General features: G+C 57.4%; 3 protein-coding genes and 1 long non-coding RNA gene across 7 annotated transcripts; 1 reads left to right on the forward strand and 3 right to left on the reverse strand.

Moving 5' to 3' along the window:
* Nucleotides 1–407: 407 nt before the first annotated feature.
* PITPNM1 (phosphatidylinositol transfer protein membrane associated 1) lies at nt 408–13,471 on the reverse strand. 3 transcript variants are annotated; one of them, XM_072790138.1, is made up of 25 exons: nt 13,290–13,471; nt 12,959–13,079; nt 12,215–12,333; nt 10,590–10,804; nt 10,383–10,504; nt 9,950–10,174; nt 8,109–8,438; nt 7,932–8,027; nt 7,742–7,849; nt 7,020–7,081; nt 6,675–6,925; nt 6,176–6,365; nt 5,968–6,075; nt 5,580–5,737; nt 5,291–5,496; nt 4,690–4,860; nt 3,872–4,036; nt 3,487–3,635; nt 3,276–3,386; nt 2,780–2,896; nt 2,461–2,609; nt 2,222–2,371; nt 1,958–2,141; nt 1,520–1,648; nt 408–917 (listed from the first exon to the last, which is right to left on the reverse strand). In XM_072790138.1, the coding sequence occupies exons 3-25, from the start codon at nt 12,290–12,292 to the stop codon at nt 654–656; spliced, it is 3,738 nt and encodes a 1,245-aa protein (XP_072646239.1). In that variant the 5' UTR covers nt 12,293–12,333; nt 12,959–13,079; nt 13,290–13,471; the 3' UTR covers nt 408–653. The 3 variants fall into 3 exon arrangements, with proteins under 3 accessions (XP_072646239.1, XP_072646240.1, XP_072646237.1); XM_072790139.1 differs by lacking the exon at nt 12,959–13,079 and having other exon boundaries at nt 7,742–7,846; XM_072790136.1 differs by lacking the exon at nt 12,959–13,079.
* Nucleotides 13,472–14,644: 1,173 nt separating this feature from the next.
* CDK2AP2 (cyclin dependent kinase 2 associated protein 2) lies at nt 14,645–16,840 on the reverse strand. The gene is made up of 4 exons (XM_072790142.1): nt 16,165–16,840; nt 15,759–15,859; nt 15,540–15,672; nt 14,645–15,182 (listed from the first exon to the last, which is right to left on the reverse strand). Exons 1-4 carry the CDS (start codon nt 16,244–16,246, stop codon nt 15,115–15,117), a joined length of 384 nt encoding a protein of 127 aa, XP_072646243.1. The 5' UTR covers nt 16,247–16,840; the 3' UTR covers nt 14,645–15,114.
* LOC140612530 (uncharacterized) lies at nt 15,116–20,471 on the forward strand. 2 transcript variants are annotated; one of them, XR_012013696.1, is made up of 2 exons: nt 15,116–17,230; nt 17,544–20,471. It is a non-coding gene; the product is annotated as an uncharacterized lncRNA (long non-coding RNA). The 2 variants fall into 2 exon arrangements; XR_012013695.1 differs by having other exon boundaries at nt 15,116–17,217.
* A 1,696-nt stretch (nt 20,472–22,167) lies between these two features.
* LOC140612531 (calcium-binding protein 2) lies at nt 22,168–25,781 on the reverse strand. The gene is made up of 6 exons (XM_072790143.1): nt 25,725–25,781; nt 24,402–24,432; nt 23,516–23,650; nt 22,988–23,097; nt 22,727–22,874; nt 22,168–22,193 (listed from the first exon to the last, which is right to left on the reverse strand). Exons 1-6 carry the CDS (start codon nt 25,779–25,781, stop codon nt 22,168–22,170), a joined length of 507 nt encoding a protein of 168 aa, XP_072646244.1.
* Nucleotides 25,782–26,213: the final 432 nt, after the last annotated feature.

Raw genomic sequence — 26,213 nt, forward strand, 5'->3', positions numbered from 1 at the left:
ATAAAGGAAGTGTCTTTTGCTGGCCAGGGCCGAGGTGCCTGGGTACCTTTGGTCCTCAGGGGGAGACAAAGGCACAGCCAGGAGGGCCTGAGTGAGGTGGCCCCCTAGTTTGGTCTCCCCTCCAGCCCCTGGTCCCACAGTCTTGTGGCCTCAGCTTCTGAAGGCAGAAGTTTTAGGCAGAAGCCAAGTCTGGGCCCATGTGAACTGAGGGGCTGACCCAGGTGGGGAGGGCTGCTTGTTCATGAGGAAGCCTCGGATAGAAGGGAGGACCTTGAGGCCCAGGCTCCCATCTTGGCCTTGCCTCTGACCTATGCTATGACCCTGGGCACATCCTGGCCCCTCTCTGCCCTGCAGTGTCCCCATCAAACTGGAAAGTGGGCTTGGTGCCAGGCGAGTGGGCAGTTGGCTGGGTTACAGGTGCTTTATTTTCATGGATTTACACACACTGGAAAGGCCTCCAGGCCCTTACTGCTCCCTCCTCCCCCGAGGCTAGGTGCCCCCCCACATGAAAGGGAAGTAACATCGAGGGGCAGACAGGGATGCAGGGTGTGGGGTGGGGGGGCCAGCGATCTGGGCCCCCAGCTTCCCACAGGTGCCACTTGGGCCCCTCAAGTACACGAATAAATAACTCAGGGCCAGCCACATTTTGGACCTCACTCCTCGCTGTCCAACTTGAGGCTGATGCTCCGGGCCTTGCCCCGGGCCAGGGCAGTGGGTGGTGTCCCTGGGCCCTCCCGCTCCACCTGACTGGGCCCCCTGGAGCGAAGTAGTTGGCTCTGCTTTCGGAGGAAGTCCACAGGGGCAGCCCCGCCATAGCTGCTCTTGGCCAGGGCAGCCCTGGAGGGTCCAGCGGGGGCATGAGGGTGGGAGCCTGCCTCCAATTGGCCCAGGTGGGCCACGTAGCCATCTGACAGGAACTGTGGGCAGAAATGAGGGGACAGCTGGTCTCAGGCCCACATGCAGCCCTCACCTGCCCCCCTCACTCCACCCCCACCCCCAGGCTCCTCGGCAGTGCTGGTGGCATTATAGACCTGGCATGGCCTGACCCAGAGCCTTCCCTTAGCAGACAGGAACCCCAGATTGGGAGCCAGAGTGCCCTGGCTTTCTTCCTCTGCCTTTCCCTGGGCTTCAGTTTCCTGAGGTCTTGGTGGAAAAGAGGAGCGGCTAACATTCAGTAAGCACTTGCCATATTCCCAGCCCCAGGCATGTTATGTGATATTCACAAGGGGTAGAGGTTGGTGCCAGCTCATTTCTGTTCTACAGGCAGGAAGTTGGGGCTCAGAAAGCTCAAGGTCCATGCCCGCAGCCACCGCAAAGTGAAATGAGCACTCCCGGTCTGGAGCACACCAGCACCCCTGCCCAGCAGCTCCAGGCTGCCCTTGACCCTATCCTAGGAGAAGTCCGGTGTCCTTTTTATAGCCGCCCCCTCAGGTGCTTAACGCAGGTGGTCCTCATGGCCTCAGACCCAGGCTCAGGCTACCTGGCCAGCTCCTGATCACCGGCTTTGCTCGGCCCTCACCTGGCACTGAGCTTGCAGCTTCCGCACTGCGCGGCCCACGATGTAGGTCTGGCTCGGGGGCAGGCCCAGCGCCGCATATACGGCCACGTCTTTGGGTGACCCATAGCCGGCCACGATGTTCAGTTCTACCTGTGGTGGGATAGGCTGGTTAGGGGACCGGGCCACTAGGCATCCCAAGTTTCTGGGAAGGTTTTGGGGGGGCGGGGCCATTCAGACGGAGGCGAGGCCACAGGGTCTTATGTCACCAGGCCCAGATGGGAGCCAGAGTTGGGCCAGAGGACTGGGGGCCCTTCGGACCACTAGAGGGCTGGACCATAGGGGCCTCTCCTGCCAGTTAGGGTCCCGAGCCCATGGGGGTGGGACCAGGTGGGCCTCCGTGTGTCGGACAACCTCAGGTGGGGGCGGGGAGGGGCGGGGATGGACCCTCCCCCGCCGCACCTCCTGCACCAGGCTCTGCAGAAACATCGCCTTCTGGCGCAGTGGGTCGTGGGTGAGGCCATCGCAGAAGGAGACGACGCCGTGAGGAAAGTTGTGCTGCGACAACCAGGCCACCACGCGGTGCTTCTGCATATCGGGCCTGCCCGTTACGTACACAATCAGGTAGCCCGAGTCCTGCCAGTGCCTGTGGGGTGGGATGGCGGTCAGCTCTATCGCCGGGGGTGGGGCGGGTCACCAGGGTGAGCTGGGTGGCGCCGCTCCTACCTGACCACATCCACGGCGCCGGCGCGCACCTTGGGGTCGCTGCCCATGATGGAGACGCTGGCGGTGAAGGAGCCGTCGATGCTGAAGACCACGGCCGCGGTCCCACGGGCCACCACGGTCAGGCAGCACTCGGCGTATGTGTGGTCGCCCCTGCGGCCCAGGGACTGCATGAGCTGCGTGGGGCAAGCGAGGCCCGGCAGAGCCCCGGCCCGCGGAAGCCTGGCCTGTCCAGTGCTCACCTGACCACCATGCGCACCGGGTAGACGCCGATGCCCAGCGCGCGCTCGAGGGGCACTGGGAAGGTGAGGCGGCCAGAGCTGTTGGTGACCTCAGTTCCGAAGTGGATCCACTTGCCTGAGAGTGGCTGCGTCATGATGTAGACGTCTACCTGGTGGGGCGAGCAGGCGAGAGGGCCCGTGAGGTGGAGCCTCACGCACCCCAGGACCCTGAGTGGAGGAGGGTCTGGGCTGTCATTGTTGTCGGAGGGTGGGGGAGACCCAGAGTTGCCCGGCTGGATGGGGGCGGGTCTACCCGGGGCCAAGGCCAGCATGTCCTGACCTTCTCTCCAGTGAGCGTGACCACGTCCAAGGGCCCGTACATGAAGCGCCCGTTCAGCACCTGGGGGCGGCCCTCGCACACCACCGTGTCGCTTGCCCGGTGGTTGGAAGTGACGTTCTGGCGGGAGGAGACGGCGTGAGCCCACAGCCCGGAGATGACAGGGATGCAGGAGGAGCTATTGTGGAGGACCCACACCCAGGCAGGGGCGAGGCCCAAGTGGTGGGCACTTTTCCAACCCGACCTGAGGTCAGGAGTGTGTGTGAACTGCGGGTCCCAGGGGATGGACAGGATGGGATTCAGAGGATGAGGCTGGGTGCAGAGAGCACGGATCCGGCCAGCGGTGGAAGGGGAGGAGATTCTTGGTTCCCAAGGGCAGGGCCAGGACTCGGTGTGGGGGCGGCACCCAGGAAGGTCCCAGGAACGTAGTGAGCAGCAGGGATGCTGGGGAGAGGGGGCAGGGTCTTGCTCCTGAGGCCGCAAGGGGAAGGGCCCATACCCGAATCTTGACTTGCGTGCGTTTGCGCTGCCACTTCTCTCTGGGGAAGGCCGGGCTGTAGATGGACGGCTCCTCGCATTCCGTCAGCTGTGGCTGCTCCTTCTCGATCACCTGTGTGCGAGAGGCCACATGAACAGGGAGCCTGGGGTTGCCTCTCGGCTCCCTATCCCTTGTCCAGGTCTCATCTCCCACCCTGTATCCCCGAGCCCACCTGGCGCAGGATGAAGGCCACCACATCAGCCGACTCCCAGTAGCTGGCGTGGAAGAGGTGAGGCAGCGTGACGGTGGGGAAGGCGGTGAGCGCCTCGGGGCAGTAGAGCGAGTAGTCAATCCGCTTGGTCCCCCACCAGCGCTCCAGGACTGCACGGCCACGTTGGGCAGTGGGTCAGGGGTGGCCTCCCACCTCATGCCCACGTGTCTGGCCCCTGAGTGCTCTTTCTCCCCTCCTTTCTGCCAAGCCTGCTCTTTGCCATGTCCAATGTTGGGTGCAGGGGCCCTCTCATCCCAGAGCCAATGCTGGGGGCAAGGGTGTTTCAGGTGGGCTTTGGGGGGCAGAATCAGCGTCCCCTCCCCAGCTGGGTGGCTGGTTGACTTACTCTTAACCACTTCACTGGTGGTGCTAGGAGCAGCTGGCTGGGCTGGTGGGTCGGTGCCTAACTCACTGCCTTTCCAGAAGGCACCGCTGGCAGAGGTGGGTGTTGAGGGCACCAACATCTCCAGCTCTTCCAGAAAGAGGCCTGAGTGTGTCTGCAGAGTGTCAGCTGGGGGAGGTGGGGCAACCTGAGTGGCAGTCTGAGCCCGGCTGCCCTCCTGTCTTCCCACCTAGGGCTTCCAAGACAGCTTGGCCCTGACACCTCCCTTGTCTCCCCTGCCAGCCCTCCCTGGTCAGGTACTGGCAGAGGCTGAACTGTCCCGTATTTGGGTAGAAATGAAGAATAGGGGAGCATTGTCTCCTTTTAGCTTATGCCAACAGTCAACTGTATTCCTGCCGGAATGCCTGCTACCACCACCCCCACACAGGCCCATTTGTCTCATGGGGCCAAATGGGTACCCACTTGCATGCATACACAGGTACCTGCCCCATACTGATGCATGAACACAAGTGTATATGCATATGCTGTGCACCGCCCCCCCTCCAGTATAGCAACCCCCCACATTGTGGGTATTCCCAGACACTAGCACGACAGTGCCACTGGCTCCTCTCTCTAGCCTAGCCATCATGACTGCCCTCAACTTCTTGGCAGAGACTGCCAGAGAGTCTTGGGTAGGATTCCATGGTCTTGGGATTGGTGACATGAGAGGTCAGCAATGATGTAGGAACCACCTCACGTCTTCTTGGGTCAGGGGGCCCTGTTCCCATCCCTCCCTGTTGATGCCCTCCTACTTCTCCCCTTTATCTTGGTTGGGGGCATACCCAGCAGCAGGGATGAGCCATCTCCTAGGGGGAACTTCTGGTAGCGGGGCACCGCCAGTGGGGCGATAGCTTGAAATTTGGGAGCCAGCAAGGGCTCAAGGCGGGAGGCGCAGGGGTCGGCCGCGTGGAAGAGGTTGTAGATCTGCTCACAGGCTGGGCGCATCTGGGCAACTAGAAGACAAAGGAAAGAGGAGTTGCAGTTGGGCATGCTGGGAGGTGTGCAAAGCAGCACCTCACATGCTGTATGACCCTGAGCCAGCCCTTCCCAAACTGCGCTCCCTGAGAGGTCACCAGATTCCTGATAAAGTGGGATGAGTGTCCTGGCTAAGAAGAGATAAGACCTTTCCTCTGCTGATGGGATTGGTGAGGACCCCTTCCCTGGGCTGTCAGACCTGTTCCCTGTTCACAGAGCAGAGCACTGTGTTTGGGAACTTGGCCTTGGCAAGTCCCTTCTTTCTGAAGGGCCTCAGGTTCCCTCCTCCAGCCAGCAACTTAGTTTATACTGGGGGTATGGCAATAATGCCAGCATCTCATGGGAAACAGAGGAGAGGGAGGAGCAAAGGGAAAGGTGTGTGGCACCCACCCCCACCCTGAGCCTCACCCTCCAAGGCGGGCATCACGGTTTTGCGCAGAGCCAGCACCAGGCCCAGCGGGGAGCCAAAGAGGAAGAAGCCGGAGACCTTGAAGTCAAGGCGGGCAGCACTGGTGGGGCCATCAGGAGCCTCAGAAGTGGCGGCAGGTGGGCAGGAGGCTGTGCTTGCCCGCCTGGGCTCCCCAGAGGAGGTGGTTGGGGGGGCTGCCTGCAGGCTGTGTGGGGAAGGGTGCTCAGTGCTGATGCCTCCACAGCCCCACACAAGCCCAGGGTGTGGGTTATGGGGTAGAAACATCACCTGTTCTGAGCACCCTCAGGCTCAGTACTGGTCAGGTCGCTGGGGGTGCGTTGGGCAGGCAGGACTGAGGGTTCTGGGCTCGCCCGGCCCAGCCCCTCCACCCCATCTGCCAGGGGGTCCCGCACTAGGCCAACCTCCGGTGAGAGCAGCTCATTGTTCTAGACAAAATAGAGGACAGAAATATCCCTAGGATTGGAGACAATTCGATTTCTACTTATTTGGAGGTGAGGAGAGAGGCTTGGGGGTGGAGCAGGGACTCCAGGAGAGAACTCGGGGCACAGCCCAATAGGGGACAGAATAGCAGGGGAGCTGTCATATTGCAGGGGACAGAGACCTAGAGCTGGAGAGATACCCCCCTCCTGAGGAGGCAGGGTTCGGCCAAACTGACCATGCTCCCTCGGCGGCTGCTGCCCCGGCTCCCTGTGCCCACACTGGCACTATGGCAGAGCGCATCGAAGCCCAGGATCCCGCCGACGCCATCTCCAATCAGCACCACCTGATTGGCGAGAGTGGTGCCATCAGGAAGGGCTGTAGCAGAGGCAGGCAGGTGGAAGGCTCTAGCAACAAGCTTCCCGAGGATGCCCCTGACTGCTGACCTGCCCACAGAAGCCAGCACCCTCAGGCGAGCGCAGGAAGGCAGCATAGGCCTGGTTGGTGCGGGCGATGACAGTGGCCACAGCGCCCTGGTACCGGGAGGATGAGGTGGCCAGCAGTGGCAGGGCAGCCAGAGGAATGTGGTCCTGGGAGCGGGACAGGCTGTCACCGTCATGGCTGTAGGGGCTCAGGCTGTAGGAGGAGGTGGGGTGGGTGGGTGGGAGGCCCTCCAGCCCTGCATTGCCTCCTCCCAGTCCCCTTGGCCTGTTGGCAAGTCTTAGCACCATGGGGCCTTTGTGGGGAGCATCAGCACCCAAGGGCCCTTTGTGGGGTGCATTGACTAGAAGCCGAAGTCCACCTGGGTGGATGACTGGCCCAGGTGTCTGGGTTCCTGGCCTCCTCCCCCCTTTCCTCATGAGGCCTTTTAGGTCCCTGGAGCCCCATGCTCTCTGCTCCTTGAAGACCCTGTACATCCCCCACCCTCCCACCCCTGACCAGTACTTGGAGACAAGGGCATAGGCAGCAGCACAGATGGGTGGGCAGGGCACCAGACGCAGCGCCACGTGGCCCAAGGCCTCAGGAAAGTGGATTCGTGTGACAGCCTCAAAGGCCAGGCTCAGGGTCTGCACGTCCGCCTGCTTGGAGTTGGCATCTCCAGGGCCTGAGTCCAGGATATTGCCGCTGTGCAGGATGAGGAAGAGGGCGTGGACTGCACATGCCTCTGCCCCCAGCTCCCCAGCTCCGTCTGGGCCCTGTGGGGCAAAGTGGGGTGCCAGGGGTGTCAGGGCAGTAGCCTGCCTGGCCGACAGGCAGAACTGCAGTTGTAGGGTAGGTGACCATACTCACCTCTGAGTCCCTGGGTGCTCGGGCCCCATCCCCAATGTCTTTGGTGGCCTCGGTTCCAGGGTCTATAGGATGGGGGAAGCCAGTGAAGGAGACTGAGGGGTCTGTGGAGATCCCCTCATAGGGCACTTCAGATATCTCTGCTTTGCTGTCTGCCTAAGCCATCCCCCAACTTCCTGTATCCTCTCTCATCAGGCTCTCGTGGGTCATTTCACATGTCTGGGCCTTTGTATATGTTGGTCCTGCTACTATCCAGGCAAACACGCCTAGAAGATTCCTTCCAATCCTGCCCTGTCCAATATGGTAGTCACTAGTCACATATGCCTATTTAAATTGAAATAAATTAAAATACAATGCAAGGCAAAATTCAGCTCCTTAGTCACACTAGCCATGTTTCAAGTGAAAACCACATGTGGCTAGTGGCTAGAACATTTCCATCATCACAGAAAGTTCTAATGGACAGAGTTCGTCCAATCCTTTAAAATCCAGCTTAGATACCATCTCCCATGTGAAGCCTTCCTGGATTCCAAATTAATTCCTTCGTTTTTTGGCCTGTGTCTGAGCTTGGAATACTCTAACCAACCATCTATCCACTCCTTATCCACTAATTATTCACCTGTATATTTAATGGACTGACATTCAATTGAGGACCCCATTAAACTCAGGGCTGAGTTGTTTTCTGAGTGTCTACTGCATTCAGAGTGCTGGTGGATGGCAATCTTTACCTGGTGTCCCCTCAGCCTCCACAGGGGAGGCAAAGGCGTCAATGAAGTCATTGGAGTTCCACTTGGTCATCTCCTTGGGGAAGACCTCATCACTGTCTGAGAAGCCTTCTGAAAGGACAAGGGGCTATGTCATGGGGCAGGAGGAGCCGCTCAGGGATACCCCCACCCCCACCAGGGCTGTGGTGCTGACCATGGGCATCAAAGAATTCCTCCTCAGAGCTGTTCTCAGAGTCTCGGGCAATGTTCTGCATGCGCCACTCGGACAAGCTCTGGGGAGACACGCCCCCTGCAGGGCCATATCAACCTCAGCCTGGGTGTCCAGCCTGAGGGTGGCTCCCTCCCCCACCCCCCCATGCCCCAGCCTCACCTCCATGCTGGGATGAGTAGGAGGAACGTGAGGAAGAGGACCACTGCTTGCCAAAACTGGCATCAGGCGAGGCATCGGGGCCGGAGGGTGCCTCAGGCCCATCGGGGGTGCCAGCATGGCTGGCTGCAGCCCGGGCCTCAACGCTGCTAGGCTTCCCAGGGGCCTGGGCCTCCGGCCCCTCAGTGCCTGTGTTGCACTTAGCCATGCGCTGTGCCAACATGCGGGCAGTCTCTTCCTCCAGTGCCCGGATGTCAGCCATGCTCAGCTCTGTCCATTCATCCTGCCAGCACCAGGCCTGGCGGTGGGCCCGTAGCATCACCCGACGCAGACCTGTAGGGGCATCAGAACCATGTCCTCCCAGCCTGAACTTCCCTGGCACGGCCACCAGGCAGCCACATACCTAGCCCCCTACATGGGGTGATGGCTTCTCTGGGCACACCACCCACCCAGAGCCACAAAGTAGGCCAGGGCGAGTGCCATCCGGGAGATGGGAATAGAAACTGGGGCATTTGTCTTTCTGCTCCACCTGCCTCCCTCTGTTCCTGCCTCTTTCATCCCTCTGGACACTCCAACTCTGAGCACAAACCCAGTGCTGACACCCTGGAAAGCTGGGACCCAGGCTTCTTGCTGTCTTTCTCACTAGCTTCCTGCTGACTTCTTCAGAGGAGTTAACAATTAAGGCATTAACAGTTAATGAAATTGTTGATAGTTAATGAAGGTGTTAATAGTTAATGGAAGTGTTGGCACTTAATGAAGTTTGTAGCGAAAGATGATACCCATTCTGGGATATTTTCATCGGAAGCAGAGGAATAAAGTTAGAAACTCCAATATCTAGGAGTAAACTAGTATCTAGGAAATAAACTAATAAAGGTCAGATTATAATTATAAACTTCTGGAAGGAAATAGATCAGAATCTTAACCACAGTTATATATTGCTGGTTTCATTTTCTTATTCGTGCTTTTTGGTATTTTTACAAATGTGAGACAAGGAGCCTATATTATTCTCTAAGCTAAATTTCCTCATCTGGTCTGTAAAATGGGAATAGCAGTTCTTACCTTGCAGGGGTGTCATGGGTGTTAAAGGAACTCTTGCAGGAAGAGTGATTAGCAAAGCACCTTACATGTTGTGAATGCTCAGTCAGTGTTAGCTCTTTTTTTTTTTTTTTTTTTTTTTTTTTTTAGTGTTAGCTCTTAATACCCGAACCAGCCTCCTGCTCATTCACAGAAGGGAAAACTAAAGTGCAGGGCTGGGAAGTGGCTCACTGGGGGTCCCATGGAGCCCGGGCCCCTGTACGCTCCTACGGTAGGCGGCCCACCTTCAGACCTGGGGGATGTGGCGGGGCAGAGTTGCAGGAGCCGTCGGGTTAGAAACAGGACTTCTGGATCCCAGGGCTAGAGCATGGGGCCATGGGAGCTGGGCATGGGAGGGGCCCCAAGAGAATGATGGCAGAGTCCCAGCCTTAGGCTGTATTTCTTTGTGTGTTGCTGGTTAGGGCTGCTGACCCTTTTGAGAGTTTCTAAGTCTCCCTTGACCCACCGAACACTGGAGAATCTTGGAAGCTTAACGGATGAAAGTAGCATCTCTGAATGTCAGTGCCTGCATGCTCAGAAGTCATGTCCCCAGCTTCTTGCCCTCCTGACTCTTACCTATACCTCAAGGCTAGGCTCCCATGAACCCCCAGCCGGGCTGTGCTGCTCTCCTCTGCCCCAGTGCCAACAAGTCAAAGGGAAATGATGGCTTTATGCTTCTGGGAGCATAAAGACTGGGAGCACCCCTGGCTCAAATAAGGGGTGCCTGGTGGATGCTGGGTAAAGGGAACCTCCTGTGGCTGGGTGCTCACCGACATCATGGATGAACTGCTCGATCTTGGCCTGCATGCCCCAGTAGCGGAACTCGACCTTGCACAGCTTATAGGCACACATGAGGGGCCCTGTCTGGGCCGCTGTGCGTGCCCAGTCATCAGCCAGTGGTCCGCGGCCAGTCTTGGCCGAGCGGTACAGCCGGGGGTCCTCTTCTGCTTTGTATTCTCCTGGGGCCACTGCATCCCGCACGATGTCGATGGTGTCTGAGGGGAGGGTTCCAGCAGTATACTGAGCCATGCCAGCCCCCTCCCCCACTGCCACCCCTTCCCTGCCTTGGGATTGGGAAGGCAGCCTTGCACAGCCAGGAATCTGAGACCTGGAGAGGGGCTGTGACTTGTCAGAGGCTGCTCACTGAGGTAGCAGGTGGCCTGAGAGGGCCTCTAGGTTCCCCTCACTGGCCCCAGGCCTCACCCAGGATGCGCTGTCTCCTCTCAGCTCCACTCAGGTTGAAGACATTTGGCTGCTGCCCGCCATCAGGCAGGTAATAAGTCTCTATTTCGATGGAGAATTTCTCCACAAAGGGGCAGGTGTACCTGGGCACAGGGCAGGGGTGAGGGTCATTACTGTGCCCACCAGGGCTGTTCTCCTCATTGCTCCAGGCCTGCTCCGCCCACTTACCGTGTCCGGGTGTAAGGATAAGCATTCCAGGATTCCTCTTCCACCTGCAGGGCAGCCTTGGGCAGCAGTGCCCGGAACCAGCCTGGGATGTGGGAGCCCACGTGGTACACCTTGTGTGTGTACTGCCCGCTGCCGCCAGGCCCATCTGTGTAGGGCCGGTTGGCCAGGATCTCCACGCCGCTGCCCTCACCACTGGACTCCTCCCGGCTCTTTTTCTGCACCCGGGGCAGAGCAGAATGGGCAGCTCAGCCCCAGCTCAGCCTGGCCCTCTACACAGTGCTAGAATGCTAGTCCTAGCCTTTCTATCTCCCTGAGACCCAACCCTGGTCCCCTGCAGTTCCCTAGGATCAGGATCACAGCTGCTGTCCGGTCCTCCACAGGGCTTGCAACCCAGCACTCATTCACATACTGATTGTCTGCTCTTTTCTAGGCATATTGGGATTATATGAATTGGGACCTCCTGTTGATGAACAAAACAAAGACCCTGCCTGCCCTGTGGGATTTAGTTCTAGTGGAGGGAGGGACTTAACAGAAGCAAATGACATGGTATGTTAGAAGTGGTGAGTGTTATGGGAAGAAGAAAGTGTAGGTTAGGGCCAGGGATATAGGGTTGGGATTATGATTATGACAGGATGATCAGGGAAAGCCTCACTGAGAAGATAACATGACCACAGTGTGAATACAGCTTGAAGTAGGGGAGGGTGGATGTGGAGTACAGATGTGGGGTGGAGGGAACTATTCAAAGCAGAGGGGATGCCGATGCAAGCTCCTGAGGTGGGAGTGTGCCATATGTACTCCAGGAGCAGCTAAGAGGCCTGGAGGGTGGGCTGGAAGAATCAAGGACAGTAAAAGGGGCCCACACTTTTCTGAGAATCTGCTCCCAGTCCCCTCCTTCTCTGGGACCCCAACACCAGCTCCTGCCACACCCCTTATGGCTAGAGGGCATTCAGATCCTGTCCTTTTATAGTTCTGGTGCCTGAACTTGGCCCACTCAACCCTCTGAGGCTAGATCCTGGCCCTCTTGTCTCTTCAGACCCTGACCCTCATTTCTGGGGAACACAGGCCTCCCAGAGGCCCAGCGCTGTCTTCCCTCCCTGAGAGCCTGCCTCACTGCATTCCACCCAAGCTCAGACCCCAACCTCATCCTCTAGGGTCCCTGCCTGCCCCTCTGTCACAGTTTTGGGGTCTGATCCTCATTCCCATCTCCCTGACCACCTGGGGTTGTCAGGAATCTGCACCCTCTGGGGACCCCCTTTCCAGTCTTCTCTACCACCTGGCTCCCTGCCTCTCACTCTTGCCTCCTCATGCACTCCTTTCCCTCCCACAAGGGGTTACAGATTCTAAGGAGGATTAAAGGAGATCAGAAGTGGGCTGAGCATCAACCAGGGGCCAGGCATTTGGGGGATGGGGCCACTAGCCCCTTCTGCCCCTTTTCCCACAGCCACCTCCTGGGCTCCCATATTGGAAGGGGTACTTCTCTGTCCTTCCAAGCCCCAGAGCCGGGTTGACGGGGGCTGAGCTGGGCCTGGCCACTCGTCCCAGGTGCGGCCTGCGCGCTCCTGCTGCCATTACCCCATCATGAAGTGTGCATTGCCCCCCCACCCCCCGCTTCCCACCGCCCTCACCTGGATCATGTAGAGCTGGGCCACCTGGTACTCATCCAGGCTCATGGGCAGCAGGATGTGGTACTCCTTGATGAGCATCCTGAAGGTGCTCGGCCGGCCGAGTGCGGCCTCCGCTCCGCCTGGCGCAGGGCACGGCGCGGCAGTCAGTGCGGGGCGGCGGCGCGCGGCCCCGAGCCCTGCGCGCGGGCCGGAGGGCTCGGGCCGCCGGACCCCATGCCTGGGCCCGCCACGGGGTGGGCAGAGGCGAGCCCAGTGCCGCCGCCAGCGCCGCCGGGGGCCACGAGCCGCAGCTAGGCTGAGCGCTGACCTCTTTTCCGCGCAGCCCCCGTCCCCCGCCCGCCCGTCGCTATGGCAACCGCGCGCTGACGCGGGCCCCCCGGAGCGGCTGGCGCGGGCCGGCGGGCTCAGGGGCCAGCTTCGCCTCTGAAGCCGCGGCCGCGTCCTAAGCCCCCTCGAAGCTGCATCCCTCCGGGACCCGCCCCCAGGAGCCGGGCCCCCGTCCCCTCCCTCCAGGCCCGCCTTCCACAGCCATCCGGTCGGGGCCCGCCCGCTGCATCACTATCCCCTAGTCGGCGGTCGCGTGTCCCCCACTCCCCATCCACTTAGAACCTAGTCCCCGGGATGTCTGTCCGCAGAGCAGCTCCGGGCGCTCCTCCTCTTAGCGTCTGTCAGTGCTCCCCACCCCCTGCACCCGAACCTACCTTCTTGGACCACATGACTAACCCCTCCGGCCCCCAGACCTGCCTTTGCCCTTCTGGCCCGCAGCCCAGTCCTCGACTTCCCCTCCTCAGCATCCTTCCTGGACCCCTGGCACTCGTCTATGCAGCCACACCATCATCCTTCCCGGAGTTGACCCCTCCTGGGGCTGAGGCAAGAGTGGCTCCACTGGGTATCCCACGGCCCCCACCCCGAGAGACCCGCTCCGCCCCTCTGCGCCCCGGTTCCGCGACAGGCACCCCTCCCACCTCGCACCCGGCGAGCAGGCGAGAGGCCCCATTTGTCCCCACTTCCCTCTGCTCCCCGGCGGACCGTCCCCCGCCGTGTTCTTGGCCCGCCCGCCGACGTCCCGTCTCACCTCTAGTTTAGGGCGGGCGCCCCTCACCCGGTCCGGGTGGGGGCGGGAGGGCCGTGGGTCGGAGCCCGGAGGGCCCCCAGCCCCAGCCTCGGGTTCCAGCAGCCGCCGGACCCTCTGGAGGTGCAGCGCGGGCCCATGGCCCCGACCTTCCTCCGGGTCCGCCCGCCGGCGCCCCTGCCGTCCCTCCCCCCGCCCGCCGCGTCACTGCGGCCGCCCCGCCCCTTTCCTGGGCCCGGCTGGCCCTCCCCACTCCTGCGGGGTCCCGCAGCCCCGCCCGTGGCGGCGGAGGGCGGCCCTTGCCTTCCTTCCCCCAGGCAGCGGGGGAAGAGGCAGTTCTCCAAGTGCTGGCGCTTTTTACTCCCGCTATGCTCTTTGGGATCTCCTAAGCTCTAATGGCTCGTGTCTCCACCCTGGCCCAGCCCTCCTGTGTGCCATGGAAATATGGCAGGACCCCATCCCCATTCTCCCCAGCCCTCCAACCTGGAACCCGGGATAGGGGAAATGTCTCAGTCCCCAAAGTTAGCCGAGAAGCTGGTCCTAGACTTGCCTCTTCTAAGGGGCTGGGGTTCCAGTGCCCTAGGCCTCTGGGGTCATTCAGGTACACACCCAGGCAGACCGCTACTGTGGTCACCGGAAATCCTTGGTCTAGCCCCTGAATGGGGCCCCATGGCTTTTCCCACAGATGCCTTCCGGGTCCACAAGTCTGGCCAACCAGACCCTGGGCAAAGGCTGAGACACCTGAGGGCTGGGCTCACGGGACCACACCCAGCTGGCTAGGAGGTGCTGGGACAGTGGATGGCAGCACCAAGCTGGATCTCGCTCCTGTTGGAAGACCATCCTCTCCCCTTGGCTCTGCTTCTCAGGTGCTGGAGAAAAGCAGCAGCAGTGCCCCCTCTCCTCTGAGAAGTCAGGACGTGTTCAGAACCTTCCAGGGTTGACTGGGAGGTTAAGATTTTAGAAAATTAAGACACGTGAGGGCCTGGCTTATATGAACTGACATTTCCACCCTGCCAGGCACTGACTGCCAATCCAGAGAAAGAACCCTCTAGGCCCGGGCTGGCGACAGTGCCCTCCAGCTGTGGAGGCGGCTAAAGCTCCAGGCTGCCCCCTGGTGGCACCACGTGTAGGAGGGTAGGGCTCACAGCTACTGGAGCTTAAGCCTTTTCAAGACTCAGAACTGTGAAGGCCCAGGGCTGGAGGAGGGCAGGGTCCCAGCCAAGTCAATGGACAGTAGGAGCCAGGCCAGGCCAGGTTCAGTGGCCCTGTCTCCCACCACTGCATTGCCCCTCTCCCCTCCTCGATCTCCTCTTTTCCAATTTCTTCCTGGCTCAGCAGAAGCACCACACTCAGAAAGATTAAGAGGTGAGAGAACAACTCCAAATTATCTTTTATTTATACAAAAAGGGCATATTTAGCAAAAGACACTGACTGAAAAAAGAGTCGCTATGGCCCAGGAGACAAGGCAGGGAGGTGACAGGCCTAGGGAGGCCTTGCTAGGGGAGGAGTCTAGGAAAGGTGGTGACAAGTCCTGGGTAAGTGCTGAGTGGTGGGGGCCACAGAAAGGAGCAAGCTCCAGTTGGATCAACACTGTTGGCAGGTCATGGGCGGGACTCACAGTGACCTCGCTGCTAACTCTTGAAAGAGTCCCAGTCAAGTGTTGTCGGCTGGAGTGAGAGCCGCCCCCTGGTTCCTGGAGGGCACCCACCAGGGGACACAGGACAGGAAGCCCAGGTTGGGAAGTGCAACTCGGGGTGAAGGCCAGGGAGAAGCAGGTGCTCTGCAGTGGCCAGGAAAGGTCCAGACTCGGCGGTGGAATTGCGTCCTGTTACGTGCGGGCGTTCCGCTCTGTCTCTGCCAGGCACTCTCTGACTAGGGCCCGGGCATGGATGATGCCTGAGGTGGGAATGGGCAAGTAACATGCAGCGACCCTGCAGGGTCCCACCCTCATCCTCCAGAGGAAGACCCTCCTTCCCCACCCCCTTTCCTTCCAGTGAAAGGGAGGAGGATGATAAAGGGCCTGATGAGATTAACGATTTGGCTAATCCTCAAATTTGTCCTTTTGAAAGACAAATGCCCTGGTCCTTCCCCCCAAACGGACTCAATTTCAATTCAATTCAAAACACCTCCCTGGAAAGTGACACCCACCCTTGTTTAGGCTTGGGTCACGCGGCCTCCAGATGTCCTTCCTTTGCTAAGGAAGGATTGTCCAGTGTTAGTCTCCTGAGCAGGGAGGGTGGAAGCCTCACTTACCTCTCTTCAGGCGCTCCATGGCGCTCTTGCTGCCAGCATAGGTGGGCCGGATCTCTTTACCCATCTCCTCTATGACCGACAGCAGGTCCGTGTAGGTGCTCTGGGAGCCCTGGGCGCCAGGTGGCTTCATTGCCTATGTCAAAAGAGGACAGGGCCATGAGCTCAGGGCCCGCGGGGACCTCCAGTCCCCGTCCGTAGGCAATCCCTCACCCCACTCACCTGTACATAGCCCATGGAGGGCGGTCCAAAGTCGTTAAACAGGGGCCTGAAAGGGGCAGCGGCTCCCGGCACTGAGCCCGACGGCGATGGGACACTTCCGGCTGCAACATGCGCGAGTAATAGGTCAGCGCGGGGCCGGGACCCGGCCTCCCAGCGTTCCAAGCCCCCGACCGGATTCGCCCGCTTCCCTCCAAAGGGATACTTCGCTCCAGGCGCTCAACTTCAGCGACAAACCCCTCCCCCTGCGCTCCACCAACTAGCCCTTACGTGACCACGCCCACTTCACAGGCCAGCAAACTGAGGCTCAGAGAGGGGAGGCAGCAGGCCCAGTGTTGCAGAACTCGGGCCGTGTTCTCGAGACCTCGACCACCCGGGCAGGCGAGCAGGGGTAGAGTCGGATCCTCACCTGTGGGGACCGGGGTGCCGGGCCCAGGGGTGCTGGAGCCGGGGGTGCTGCTGGGGGCGGGGGCGATGGGTTTGTAGGACATCCCCAACTCTCGGGTGCGGCGGACGCCGGCCGGCCGCTCCTCCGGGGTTGGCTGCTCGGCCGCTCAGCCGCGCTCTGATTGGTAAACCGGCCGCACGCCCCTGGTAAATAGAGCTCAGGCCGGAAGGGCGGGCGGGCACGAACGCTCTCTCACTCCCGATTGGTGTGCGCGGATGTCACTCGGGCCTCCTCATTGGCAGAGATCGGCCCCAACAGGCCGCAACCGCTGCTGATTGGTCTCCGCCTTTCGGACCTCGCACCTGTCTGCTCCGGATTGGGCGGTAGCTGACGCCCTACGCAATTGGCGAGTTCGGGGTCCGGGCCGGCGCGCTCTCAATCCGATTAGTCCCAAGGCCCGAGAGGCGGGGCCTTGGAAGCCGGGACCCGGGTCCGGTCGGCCGCGTTTTGCGCGGAGGGGTCTTCCCGGCGCGGGCGCCGCCTTCACGCTTCACTGGCGCTGCTCTGCACGTCAGCTCCGCACCGCCTGCTCTCGGTCCAGTTGGGGCTGCTATCACTGCCGGCGCCAGCACCGCGCGCGCCTTTCCACTGCACTGAATGCCGGAGGACGCAGGGCTTTGACGTGCGGAGCCCTGCGTCTCACCCCGTGCGCTTTTACGTCACCTTTCGCCGGCTCCACACCCTTTCCCCGGCCTGCGCATGCGCCCTCCTAAAGCTTCCGTTTGTTCCTATGGCAACGGGTCCCTCATCGACGCTGCCTCCGCGCCTCTCGGGTTTGCCTCGTCCTCTGGTCTAAGCTCGTGTTAGGTCCGAGGGCGGCCTCAAAGACCCCTCAGCCAGTCCTCCAAGACTCCGAGCCTGGGCCTCCTACTGGCAACAGCAGGATCATCTCGCCTTCGTTGAATTCTCGCCGCTCGCCGGGCCCTGTACCAAACCGATCTTGGGTGAGAGCACCAAGTGGAGCGAGGCTGATGGTTCGAATCTCACCCCACCGCACCAGCGATTTCCCCTTGGGCAAGTTACCCTAGTATGTTTGGGTTTCCCCATCGTAAAGATGCGGACGTTAGTAATAACTGTCTTACAGGGTTGTGTGGATAAATGAATATTCATAAGGAGCTTGTTTCATTGTCCTCTTTTCTTTCCATTTCTGCATCCAGACCCCTCCCCTCAAATTTCATTCCTCACCACCCTAGATCTTAGACTTTCCTCCGAACACTAACCCTTTCTCTTGGGCTACTTCGCCTCAAAACTATTCTGGCCTTGTGTATTCTTCATGCCCCAGGTCTGTAGATTTTCCTCCTCTCCGTGACATTTCATTCATTCGTCCATTCATCCAACAGGCATTTTCTGACTCCATCCTCCATCCTTGTGCGGGACACTGATGATATGGAAATGAACTGGCCGTGGCTTCTCTCCTCAAGGAGCTCCTGGTCTCAAGGAGAGACAGACAGGAAAGCAAAGGCACACAGCACAATAAGACAATGTGGAGACTGGTATACAGGATGCATTGGAACTAAGAGGAAGGAGCCTGCTTGGTGACATCACAGGAGTCTTTGCAGAGGAGGCAGCTTTCAATTGGCGAATGAACAAACTGTGATATATCCGTATAAGGGACTATTTATTCAGCAATAAAAGGAAATCATCTATCTAGCTCTGAAAAGACACAGGTAGGCATATTTCTAAGCGAAAGAAGCCAGTCTGAAAAAGCTATGCGCTGTATGGTTCCAATTGTATGACATTCTGGAAAAGACAAACTCATACATGAGGTAAACAGATTACTGGGTGCCGGGGGTGGTGAGGGGTAGAGTTAAATGAGTGACATCGGGGATTTTTTTTTTTTTTTTTTTTTTTTTAAGGCAGTGAAGTTATTTTGTATGGTAGGATTGAGACAGCCTCACTAAAGGGGTGGGGGAGTAAGGTGCTAATCTGGAAATGGGCGGAGTCTGTAAGTGAATGTAAAGGAGCTGCGGGTAAGCATCAACTTTAGTTGATGAAGCGGTTTTCTGTGGCAGTATGGGTTAACAATTGTGAAGCCACAGCACATGTACACTAGAATTGACAGTTAAGTCAGGATGGATGATTTCTTATTGTTGGAATAAGTAGTGACAGGTAAGCATGTGGAGGAGGCTAACACGATCAAGGTTGGAACTGGAGATATCAGTATGAACTCATGTTTAGCTCAATGTAGATACAGTTGGTTACATAGAGAAATTATATAAAGACTGCATATACACAGATTAGTGTACATGGGTATCTCCTCTGTCTGCTGAGAGGGCCTAGAAGCAACTTAGCACCCAGATCTTGGTTTCTAATAGCATTCTCCAATAAAGTGAACCAGAGTTCCTTGGAGAAATGGCTAATTCTAAGACTGGGGTAGGAAATATACAAGATGATCTTGGAAGAAAAAAAACAAAACAAAAAAAGCCAAAAACCTCACAAAACCCCAAACCCACCACACCCCAAAATCCCAAACCCCAAATGCTAACATGATGGGTATATACCAAAGGGATACAGGAGCCAGCTGAAAGGGCTGCCAGTGGCCAAAGCTGGAGCAATTTGAACAAAATTTTAAAAAGAATAGGATTATAACTTGCATAAAATAAATATCTATAAGCCTATACTGATATATATATATGTATATTTATGTATATCATTTATACATATAAATGGTTGAGTAAATAAAGGTGGAGATATTATATATTGATATGTAATGTCTAGGATGTAATTATATGTATGTAAGTAGATGTAATTATATAACATATATCATATATAACTTATATGGTATATCATATATATATATAAATGGTTGAGTAAACAAATAAAGGAAGAGAAGAGACAAATCTATGTAGAAGAATTCCAAGTAGTTTATGTAGATATGCCTTTAATCAGGTGGATTTTAACCCCCACCCCTTAAGTGTGGGGGTACATAGTGACTTTCTTCCAGAGAGTGTAGTACATAATGGGAGAAAGAAAAAAGAGTAATTTTCTAGTATAGAAATTTTTTAAAAAGATTTTATTTATTTATTCATGAGAGAGAGAGAGAGAGAGAGAGAGGCAGAGACACAGGCAGAGGGAGAAGCAGGCTCCACACAGGGAGCCCCACGTGGGACTCAATCCTGGGTCTTCAGGATCACGCCCTCGGCTGAAGGCACTAAACCGCTGAGCCACCCAGGCTGCCCACTAGTATAGAAATTTAGACAAACATTACCTCCAGCCAGGTGATCAAGGTCAACATCCATAGTGATGTCATGTTAATAGTATGCACCCTTGATAATAATGGATGAGAAAGGCACTTTACCTCTGTGGTCTTCCTCCTGCAAACCCATAACCCTAGATTAATCATGAGAGAAACATCAGACAAATCCCGATTTAGGGACTTTTTATAAAATATCTGACCAGTCCTTAAAACTGCCATGATCCTAAGAAAGCAAGAGCAGTTTGAGAAACTGTCAAAACTGAGAGGAGTCTGAGGAGACATGATGCCTAATGTATTGTGGTATCCTGGATGGCATTCTGGAACAGCAGGATAATCAGGGAAAAAATTATGGAATCTGCATATGGAATTGCATAAAATATCGACTTTAGTTAATAACTGTATCAGTGTTAGTTCATTAATTGTGGCACATGTACCAATTCTAATGTGAGATATTAACAGACTGTGATGGTTACTTTTAAGGGTCAACTTGCCTGGGTCACAAGGCCCAGATATTTGGTCAAATATGATTTTGGGTGTGTCTGTGAGGGTGTCTCTGGATGCGGTTAACATCCATTGAATTGGTAGATGGAGTAAAGCAGATGGCCCTTCCCCTGGTGAGTGGCCCTTATCCAATCAGTTGAAGACCCAAATGGAACAGAAAGGCTGAGTAAGAGGGAACCTGGCCTACCTGACGGTTGAGCTAGGACATCAGTCCTCCACCCTCAGACTAGAACTGACACCATCAATTTTCCTGGTTCTCAGGCCTTTGGGCTTGGACTGGAACTGAACCACCAGTTCTCCTGTGTCTCCACCTTGCTGATTGCAAATCATGGAACTACTCAGCACCTGAAATCACCTGAGCCAATTTCCTTACAATAAATGTCTTTACACACACATCCACACACCCACATACACACATACACAGAGGCATCTATTGGTTCTGTTTCTCTGGAGAACCGTGGCCAACACACAGGAGAAACTGGCCATAGTAGTTTATACAAGAGCTTTCGTACTATCTTCAAATAATTCTGTAAGCCGAGAACTATTTTAAATAAAATAAGTGGATGTAATATCCTTTTGTGGGTGATGGTTACCTGGGCACACAAACACGTAAAGCCCATTTTGCTGTACACTTAAGGTTATACACCTTATTGAATGCTATAGTTGATAGTCAAAACTATTTAAAGTGGACTTAATGTAAATCCGACTTTCTGGTTTCTTTTGGGAAATCAGAAGCTCTCATAGCTCTGGCCTGCTCCACCTGGCAACAGCCAATGGGTTTGGGTGATAGGTGCCCCCTTTAAACAGAGAAAGGGCTCTGAGCTCAGCACAGTCTCTACCTCCTTACTCTTCCTTCCTGGCTGGTCCCTGTTGTCACAGTTATCTGGTTGGGACCTTTTGGGCCAGCAGCCTTTTTGGGGTAGGAGGGCATGTATGAGATTTGGAGAACAGTAGGCAATTTTTGTGCTAGCAGATACATGGCAACCAGCTGAGACTATCTCCCCTCATCACCTCCTGTCCCCACCCCAGCCCCAGAGCCTGCCAGGTGGGGAGGCAAGGGGCAGTAGGAGGCAGGCCCTGAGCAGGGTTCTGGTCTTCCTCTGACACACATCCATCACTACCCCTGGCCCCTGCAGAGGGGACAGACATCCCAGGCAGCCATGCCATCTGTGCCAGCTGGTAGAGGGTGGTGGGAGGGAGGATGGACCACAGCCCCCAGAGAAGAGCTGCCAGACTGGCAGGAGAGATCACGTAATTGAGTATTAGGATTAATTGGGATCTGCTAGGCAAGTGAGTGGTGCTGAGGCTGCTGCAGCCAACCCTGGCACCTTGGTGTCCAGACTCTGGGCTGGGCCAGACACCAGTGACTGCCTGCCTTCTTGGTCCCAAGGCCATCTTGTTGGTGGCAGTGATGGTGAAGCCCAGGCAGGAGCTCTGAAAGTTCCCACCCCTTCTTGACCAGGAGGTTAAGGCTTGTGTCCTCACTCCCAGCAGGTCGGAACAGCCTTGGGCCAGGCAGTGTTCTGCAGAGCAGCTGTTTGCTGCAGCTAGGAGAGCCTGAGGCCTGGGTCGCCTTGACTCCAAGGCCCCCTCTCCTGTTAGCACTGTGACTTTAGAATCCTGGGGCTAGGGTGTAAGTCCCACCTCTACTTCATCCTCATTGTGTGTGACTCTATGCCAGCCTTCCTCCTCCCAGAACCTTCTGATGCTGGGAGAAAGGGCTGGATTAATCTGGGAGTGATGGGGGTCATGGCCAGTTCCTGAACAGCAGTGTGACACAACGCAAGTCACATTTTAGGAAGAAGAATCTGGCAGCACATGCCAGGCATGTGGAACCATGGGCCTGGCAGGAGCCTTTTTTACAGGGTGAGGGGCATCCCAGCTCTGGAACATTTCCTGACACTTGCTCTGGGATAGTCCCAGAATCCAGAAAGGGCTCCTGCCCACCTGGAGTTCACAGTTGATGGGTCTTGCAGCCCAGGACTTAACTTTTGGGGGCCAAATACTGGGTGCTCCAGGGTAACAAGTGAGAGGCAAAAGCCATCTCCCCAGGCTCCAAGATACTTTATTGTTAGACAGGGATGGGCATGGGTTGGTGAGGAAGTGGGGCTGGGGGGTGAGGGCAGGCTGGGGTGTCACACACAGGTGGGGTAGGAAGGAGAATGGGAGAGTCATTTGGAGGCAGTGGGCTTCCTGGAACACACTGACAGGCAGTCGCTGTGGTCCCAAGTCCTGTCTGCTGCCAAGTCCTGAGCTTCTGTGCAGGCTCAACGTGACATCATCCGCACAAACTCTGCCAGGACAAAGCCAAGGTTGCAGGTCTGCTCTCTGGAGCCCAGTAGTGGTGAGACTGATATACGGGCCTTAAGGTGGGAGGGAGTGTGGTCCAGGGCAGGGCCTGCAAGGGAGTCTTCTGGATCTGGTAGGGAATAGGCCTTTGGGCTAAGAAGAGGGGCTTTGTTTTATGGAAAACACTATTTTCCTCTTTGCTTTGGCTGCTAGGAAGCTCACAGACAATTTTGGGGCCTACTTTGGAGAATTTCTACATACTCATCTTCTTTGGCTTCCTATTATTATTTAACCCTTGTTTTCCCCCTGTGGGAATACAGCACAGAGGAAGAAGTGGGTTTCCGTCAGACTGTCTGGCTTCACGTCTTGGCTCCATCCACATCTTTTGCTAAGCACTCACACTTTCCTAAGAATGGACTTTCTTGTCCTGCTCACGGGGAGAGGACATGGGGTCTGGCACACAGTGACAATGCTCCTTTTCTGTCAAAAACCAGCCAGGGTGTGTGGCCCGAAGCACAGAGGGTGGTTAAGTGGTACCTTCAAAGTCCACCAGGCCATCCCCGTTGAGGTCAATGTCATGGAGGATCTCGTCCACCTCCCGCTGGCTGAGGCGCTCCCCCAGCAGGACCTTGAGGGCTGCCCGCAGCTCCGCCAAGCTGATGCAGCCATCACCATTGGTGTCAAACTGTGGTGGCATTGGTCGTGGCGTTGAGTGTCCGACCCAGTCATTCATTCACTCGGCCCCCACTCACAGCGGACCCGAGGCCTCCGTCCGCCCTCCAGCCCCAGGGGCCGCACCTCCCGAAAGGCGTCCCGGAGCTCCCTGACGCCAATCATGTCTGCTGTCTCTGCCAACAGCTTGGGGCCCATGAGCTCCACGAAGTCTTCAAAGTCCACCTTTCCGCCACCTGGAGGCCAGGCCTGTCAGAGACCCCTGCCCAGCCCTCCTATGCCCACCTCTCCTGGCCTCTCCCTCTCCCCTGCCCCACTGAATGGGGCCCCACAGCCTGGATCATCTGTGTTTTCTGGTGGCTTTTCTTAATTTCCCTGAAGAGTTTGGGTTTCAGTCCTGGCTCAAGTGACCTGGCTCTGTGACCTTAGCCAAGTCACTTAAGCTTTCAGAGACTCAGTTTTCTCAACTGAAAATTGGGGATCGTGATCCTTGCCCTGCCCACCCTGTAGGGGATGGTGCCCTGAGAATGACCAGGGCCCCGGGCTCCGGGGGTCAACGTGGGGAGGCCCCTGTGTTCCCTGGGCTGCCCAGCTGCTCAAGCCATGGCCATGGCCTCTGGAGAACTGGGCGTGGGGCAAGTCTGAGGCACATACTGATCTGCTGTGAAATCTCGATGAGCTCCATCTCGGTGGGCATGTAGCCCAGCGTCCGCATGCAGGCGCCCAGCTCCCGGTAGCCGATGTAGCCGTCCCGGTCCCGGTCAAACTCCTGGAAGGCGACCTGCAGCTCTGCCGGGCAGGGCGGGGTCAGTTCCTCCTACACATGTCCCTGGACCAGCACAGCCTCTCACCTTGGTCTGCTCACTTCCTCCTTGTAAGCATCAGTTTCTTTTTGCTATTACGGGGTCTTAGCACATGCTATTTAACTCATTCTTTCAACAAATATTTAAGGAGCATCTACTGTGTGCTAAGCTCTGCTCTAGGTACTGGGGGTATGGCAGCAAGGGAGGGAGGGAAAGAAAGCAAACAGTTCCTATCCTCAAGGAGCTCACGTTCTGGAACTCTACCCTCTTCTAGTCTTTATGTCACCTACTCAAGAAAGCCTTTCCTCTCCATTTGGTCCCCTCCAGCCCATCTGTTCATTTCCTTGAGAGCACTTAGCAGCATTTGTACTCATAGTTGACTCATTGACATCTGTTTCCAGAGGACATGGGCCCCATCTGTCCAGTTTGCTGCATTCCCCAGTTCTCCCCACACAGGGCTAGGCACATGGCGAGCACCCGGGAGGTGTTTGCTGAATGACCAGATATAAAAGGGGCCCTCAACCTGCCTGGCAATGAGATCTGGGGACTGACAGCTGGGGGTCCGGTCAGCCCCTCCCTGTCCAGTGTGGTCTCCATCTCCTCCATCTCCTGCAACCGCCTCCTTGACCCTAGTTCCTCCTGGCGACCAGCTGAGGCCACACCCAGTGCCCCCACCCTGTGTGCCCCACCCTCTGCCCACCCCTTTGGAGACACCAGTCTTTTCCAAAACCCTTTACCTTCAATCTCCTCTGGCCGCAGCTCCCGGTCCTGGGGGCACAGACAGGTTAAGAAGTCCCTGGACCACCCAGGTATCTGCACCCCATCCTCTGTTCTTTGAGGGCTCCCCACTCAGCACCCCCAACACGATGGGCAGGGCCTGTGTCTGTCTGACACTGCTCAGACATGCTCCAACCATTGCTGCTGACTGGCCTGGTGTCTTGGGCCCCCCCTTCCCTGCCCCCACCCTCTCCTGGGGCTCAGAGCTCAATTTGCCAGATGTGGATCTGGGGTTGGGCAGACCCTCAGACCTGGCCCTGGGGACCTCGGTGTCACTCTGTCTCTCGTATTGTCTCTCTGTCCCTCTCCTGGAGGCCCTGGCACCTCCCTGCCCACCCCCTTGTGGTTGTCTCTGAGGTTCTCTGGGTCTCTTTCTGTCCTCTCTTCTGTCTTTCCTGGCATGTCTCCCTGGGTCTCCCCACTGATCTTGTTTCTGTTTCTCCACTTCTCTTTGCCCCACCCCCTGGATCTGGGTGCCTTTGCTCCAAAGACCCCACTCTATCCTCTCCCCCCTACTCAGGGAGAGGCAGAGAGGAGGCAAAGCCTGGGGCAGCCATACATACGAGCTGGGTGGCGGCGATGCTGGGCCGCAGGAAGATGCAGGCCGGCCCCACTAGGCTGCTGAGCACTGAGTAACCCTGGATGCCTGGCCCTGGGCCCCCCTGCTCCTCAGGCCGGGAGCCACCTGGTGGGAGAGCTGGGCCTGGGGGCTCCCTGGGGCCATGGTGGGAGCCTCCTGGTGGGGAGCTGGGCCACTGCCAGTGGTCCTGCAGCAGAGCCAGCCATGAGCTGGGGGTAGTGGCCCCTCCACCCTCATTTACCAGCCTCTTCCGTCTTTGGAACCTGGCATGGGACAGTGGGAGCTCTCACCCATCAACACTCTAGGCTGGGACGGTCCATCCCCTTACTGTTTAATTGGGCAAACCGAGCCCACCCACCCCCGCAAAGGAAGGGACCGGGTTAAGGTCACTCAGAAAGCCAGTGGCAGAATGGGACCTTGAGCTCAGCTCTCAGCAGCAGGCACAGGCAGCTGGAGCGCAGCTGGGGGGCCTGATGAGCTTGGCAGGAAAGGCCCAGTGGTCCATGGAAGGGGCTAGAGTCTGGGGCCCTTCCCAGACTCTTGATCTTGATTGGTCTAGGGCAGTGGGAACCTACCCCTCCATCCCCCTGAGGCTGCTCCGTCTCTAATCTAGTCCAGCCCTCACAGAGGGCTCTGCCCACCCCACCTGACTCTTCCAGGCTACAGCCCAGCCTCCTGGTCTTGGCTTCTCCCCCTTTCCTACCTTAGGCCTCCGGTGCCGAGGCCGCTTGGCACAGTTTCCCATGGGCTCCTGAACCATGCCAGGCCTGGTGTCCTGGGGGCAGCCCAGGCCTGGGCCTCAGCGGATGCTGTGGGCTCCTGACAGCCCCCAGCTGCTCCCAGTGAGAGTCTGGGAGGACTGCAGGGGATTTTCCTAGGGTTTTGTGGGGAAGATTGGGAGCGGGTGGGCAGGCGGGGAGCCCTGGGCACGGGGGTTTGGGTCCTAATCCAGGATTATCTCTGAGCATCTCTGCTGGTGAGGGGGGCCACTCGGGACCCAAGGCCCCCTGGAAGGCACAGCCTCCCTGTGCTCGCTCCTGAGGGTCTTCCAGATATCCCCTCTCCAGCCCTCTGTCCCTTAACCCCTACCCTAATCTCCCCCAATCAGGAGAGATTTAATATCTTCAGAAGCAGGGCCAGACCCGGGAGGAGGAGACTGGGTGCCCGGTGTGCCAGGGCGGGCTGGGCACCT

The sequence above is a fragment of the Canis lupus genome, chromosome 21 (assembly GCF_048164855.1).
Source record: "Canis lupus baileyi chromosome 21, mCanLup2.hap1, whole genome shotgun sequence".
Lineage (NCBI taxonomy): Eukaryota > Metazoa > Chordata > Mammalia > Carnivora > Canidae > Canis > Canis lupus.

Bases quoted from the DNA above. Each gene is read 5' to 3' on its own strand.
- LOC140612531 (XM_072790143.1), bottom strand. From the start codon at position 25,781: ATGGTTCAGGAGCCCATGGGAAACTGTGCCAAGCGGCCTCGGCACCGG. The intron at 24,433-25,724 runs GTAGGAAAGGGG...CTGTGCCCCCAG, and splicing joins CTCGGCACCGGAGGCCTAAG to GACCGGGAGCTGCGGCCAGA. The intron at 22,875-22,987 runs GTGCGGCCCCTG...ATGCCACCACAG, and splicing joins TCCGGGACGCCTTTCGGGAG to TTTGACACCAATGGTGATGG.
- PITPNM1 (XM_072790136.1), bottom strand. From the start codon at position 12,292: ATGCTCATCAAGGAGTACCACATCCTGCTGCCCATGAGCCTGGATGAG. The intron at 6,926-7,019 runs GTGAGTATGGTC...TTTGCCCCACAG, and splicing joins GAGCACCCAGGGACTCAGAG to GGCCCAGACGGAGCTGGGGA. The intron at 2,372-2,460 runs GTGAGCACTGGA...CCTGGGCCGCAG, and splicing joins CCGGTGCGCATGGTGGTCAG to GGGCGACCACACATACGCCG.
- CDK2AP2 (XM_072790142.1), bottom strand. From the start codon at position 16,246: ATGTCCTACAAACCCATCGCCCCCGCCCCCAGCAGCACCCCCGGCTCC. The intron at 15,860-16,164 runs GTGAGGATCCGA...CGCATGTTGCAG, and splicing joins CGGCACCCCGGTCCCCACAG to CCGGAAGTGTCCCATCGCCG. The intron at 15,673-15,758 runs GTGAGTGGGGTG...CTTTTGACATAG, and splicing joins CCTCCATGGGCTATGTACAG to GCAATGAAGCCACCTGGCGC.